This window comes from Martes martes (assembly GCF_963455335.1).
Source record: "Martes martes genome assembly, chromosome: 2".
Lineage (NCBI taxonomy): Eukaryota > Metazoa > Chordata > Mammalia > Carnivora > Mustelidae > Martes > Martes martes.
The window spans coordinates 111329263-111333025 of NC_137889.1; the positions used below are offsets into that span (position 1 = coordinate 111329263).

The following is a 3763-nucleotide window of genomic DNA, read 5'->3' on the forward strand; positions in this document are numbered from 1 at the left end:
AAGATATTAAACACTTAATATTTTCTACTTGGATAGAGAGGAGGAGTAGTTTCAGATAGCTATCTCAGGAGAAATTATCATTGCTTAATGCAGAGGAGTGGAAGATTTAGCCCAAACCAGAAGCAAATATGAAGTTCATGGGGGGGGGGGCGGGGGGGGGGAGAGCTGCAAGGAGGCATAAGCAACCAACATTTCTTTGCTAAGCTGATTTTTTTTTTTTTTAAAGCTTGCGTCCTCCTGTGGACACCCTCCACCAAGGAAGGGGCTTAACCCTAGGATGTGATCAACCTTCACTTGGTCATCTTTGACCTATGGTGCTATTCATTTCTGGAAATTGAAGTACAAGTTGTAGAGCTATGTGTTTGGGAGATTAGGAAACGATTTTTGCTTTCCCTCTGAAGAAGTTTTGACTATGTGATTATTTTAACAAAAATGGAAAGCTTAGCTATTTCCCACAGACACAATTTTATCCCAGCTCACTCTGAATATATTTTCTCCAGGAGTTTGCTTTTAAAACCAATAAGTTTGTTAAAATGGCTAATACAAAATCAGCTTCCAATAATGAATTATAAATACATCACAGATGTTAGAGTTGGAAAGGATCTTGGAAATCACTGTCCAGTCCCTACAATTTACAGGTGATACAGGTGATAATTGAAACTCAAAGTGTAAGAACACATTTCTACACATTCTAACAAGAAACTTAAGCTCCACTATTTTTTTTTTTTTTACATCAAAGTTTCTGAACTTTGGAACTTATCATGATTTAATTATCTTCTAACTCTATACCCCCTTTTTACTGTTGTTCTTGTTCACTCTGAAATTGACTTCTTAAAAATCAAGTTTTGGGGGCGCCTGGGTGGCTCAGTGGGTTGAGGCCTCTGCCTTCGGCTCGGGTCATGATCCCGGGGTCCTGGGATCGAGCCCCACATCGGGCTCTCTGCTCCATGGAGAGCCTGCTTTCTCCTCTCTCTCTCTCTGCCTGCCTCTCTGCCTGCTTGTGATCTCTGTCTGTCAAGTAAATAAATAAAAATCTTAAAAAAAAAAAAAAAAAAAAAAAAATCAAGTTTTGTTTGTATGCAGTTAATTCTGATGTCAGTATTAGTGTCTCAAATATGACTCAGCTAGCTTCTTGTGATCTCTTAGACTTTATATGTCAGTGAAATTCTACACACAAACACTGATGAAAAATACAACTACTCTATCTCAATCTGCTACAGGGAGAATTTCAGAAAAGCACAACACATTCTTCTAAAAACCACAAAAGCAGGGAAAAGTTAGAATACAGCACAAAAATTATGAAAATTATATATTTTATTTATAGTTTAATCACAAGAACAATTTTTTGTTCAAGGTGTAAATACATACTAGAATAAACTCTGTAAAATATACAAAAAATACATACTTTTCCCATGAAAATTTTCTTTATAATAAATAGAAGGGAACACGTGTGTGGCTGATCCTGATAATGCTCCGTGTCTGCTCAGGTTTTCAGTCTGTTGATTTATTTTTAATCTCTTGAAAGAATGGGGGAGTTCCTTCTCCCCTAAAAGGTCGAGATAAATAATGCATGAAACAATCCTCCCTCCCGATTTTTCCCTTTTCCTCCACATTTTTCCTTTTGATAGAGAGTTCAGCCTAAATTTCCACGCTTGCATTCAATCATTACAAAGCCTACAAATTATACAATGACTTCTAACCTGGCCCTCTAACAAAACAACTTTTTTTTCCCCTTATAAATCATAAGAGACAGATGGCAAAATGGAGAAGAAAAAGGAAAGAGAAGAACGGGACAATAGGCATTGTGACGAATCTGGGAAACAGAACAAAGTGCACATCAGAGAGGGAAAGTTTGGTTTGACAGGTGAAATTCCCACAGCCCGCAGACAGCAATGGGAATAAAGCAGATGCCAGCCATTGCAAATCTGTGGATAATATTATTACCGGTAAAATCATTCAGATGCTAAGATACATTTGTTTCTACTCGACATTAACATCTCTATGTAGAAGCAAAGGTGAAGAGATCAGAGGAACCAGTTGCATTCCCCCTGGGAGATTCACACGAACTGCTCCGAGTCCCTCTGGTGTTACAGAGAGGGGGAGGAGCGTCAGTCCGCTCTGCAAACTCTTTAGACAGGCCACCTCGTCGCTTCCCAGCATCTTTCTAGCCGTAGAAACGCCCCCCAAATTCTACCATCCTCTTTGACAATAAGCTCCATCACACCGTCAATAAATTAGAGACCGTCTGAGGGAAGGAAACCCTTAGCCAAGGAATGCAGCAAACAACCCAGGATTCAGAATGCCTACATCTGCCCCGTAAAGTGAGATGGTTTCCAGGGCATATAGAAGTGGGGATAGGAGAGGGGTGGGAGGAGGGCTTGGTCAGGGACAAGAACGGGAACCTACTAAGGCCTGGCGCGGGTAACAAGGAGGGCAGTTCTAGATACAGTCCCTGACTATGGGGAGGTGAGGTGCGTAGCGGTGCTTGTCGGGAGGTGGGGGCTGCCAATAGTCCATGTCAGAACCCGCAGGGCTGGCAGGAGATAAAGTGCAGCTGTAGGGGGAGGTGGAGTTGGAGGACGCCGAAGAGGACGGCGCTGGGCTGTTGGTGCAGCTCCAGGTGGAGGCAGGCGACGGGCTGTCTCCGCTGCTGCTTAGGGAGGCGCTAGCGCCTCCGGGGCTCAGCAACACAGTCTCGGAAAAGAGCGCCCCCGGCAGGCCTCCGCCGCCACCCCCGCAGTGGTCCGCCAGGCGCAGGGTCTCGGTGAGCGCCCAGATGTAATTGTGGGCGAAGCGCAGGGTCTCGATCTTGGTGAGCTTGGCGTCCTCGGGAAACGTGGGGAGGACCTCGCGCAGCGCGTCCAGCGCGGCATTGAGGTTGTGCATGCGGTTGCGCTCACGGTTGTTGGCCTTCAGTCTACGGGTCTTCTTGATGCGCTGCACCGTCTCGGCCGTCTTGGCGCCGCGGGAAACGGCTCGCGCCCTGGAGGGGCGCCGCTTGCACTCATGCACCAGACCCAGCAGCCGCGCGGGCCGGCAGCCCTCGGCTCCGGCGGGAGAGCCGCCCAGCCCCCCGGGCCCGGCCTCGGCCCCGCGCGGCTGGCGCGCCCCGCCCGACGCGCCCAGCTCCTCCTCTTCCTCCTCGTCGGCGCTGGATGACAACGGGGTGAGGGCAGCAGAGGCGGGGGAGGCCGAGCCGAGCAGCACCAGCACGTCCTCTTCCTCCTTCAACTCCAAGGTCTCGGATTTGACAAACATCCTACCGAAGAGAGCGGGGAGGGAGAAAGAACCAAACGAGCTGTAAATAGAGGCCGAGGCACGTTCTCGGTGTCAGTGGGAAGTACTCCTGCGCGCACCCGCGAGGACTGGTTCGGAACCGCGCCAAGGAGGAACGTAGTTAGGGAGGAAACCCCGCCAGTGCTCTCCAAGCTCCTGAGAGCCCCTCGTTGTGATCCCGCCGCCAGCCAACCGGGCCCCCCCGCACTCGGCGAGCCGACCTCTGGGATGTGTAGAAGTCCGGAAAGGGACAGCGACCCCCGGGACAAAGATTCTACGCGAGCAAAGGGCATTCGGACGTGGTGGAACCGGGTGCCGGAAACACCCGTGCAAGCTGGAAGCCACAGGGAGGATACTTACGTAGTTCGCTCCCTAAATGAGTCTCAGGGTCGCTAGTACTTTGGTGTGTGCTGAAGCGATTCTCCGCGCCGCTGGAAGCGCAGCGCTGCGTCCTCCTCGTCGCCTGAGAACAGCGGCTCCGGTGCGG

At 49.2% G+C, this 3763-nt stretch overlaps 1 protein-coding gene across 1 annotated transcript; it reads right to left on the bottom strand.

Annotated features, from left to right (window-relative positions):
* Window positions 1-2439: 2439 nt before the first annotated feature.
* On the bottom strand, window positions 2440-3258 carry NEUROG2 (neurogenin 2; the record flags this gene model as incomplete). The annotated part of the gene is made up of 1 exon (XM_080797642.1): window positions 2440-3258. The coding sequence occupies one exon, from the start codon at window positions 3256-3258 to the stop codon at window positions 2440-2442; it is 819 nt and encodes a 272-aa protein (XP_080653768.1).
* Between the last annotated feature and the right edge of the window lie 505 nt (window positions 3259-3763).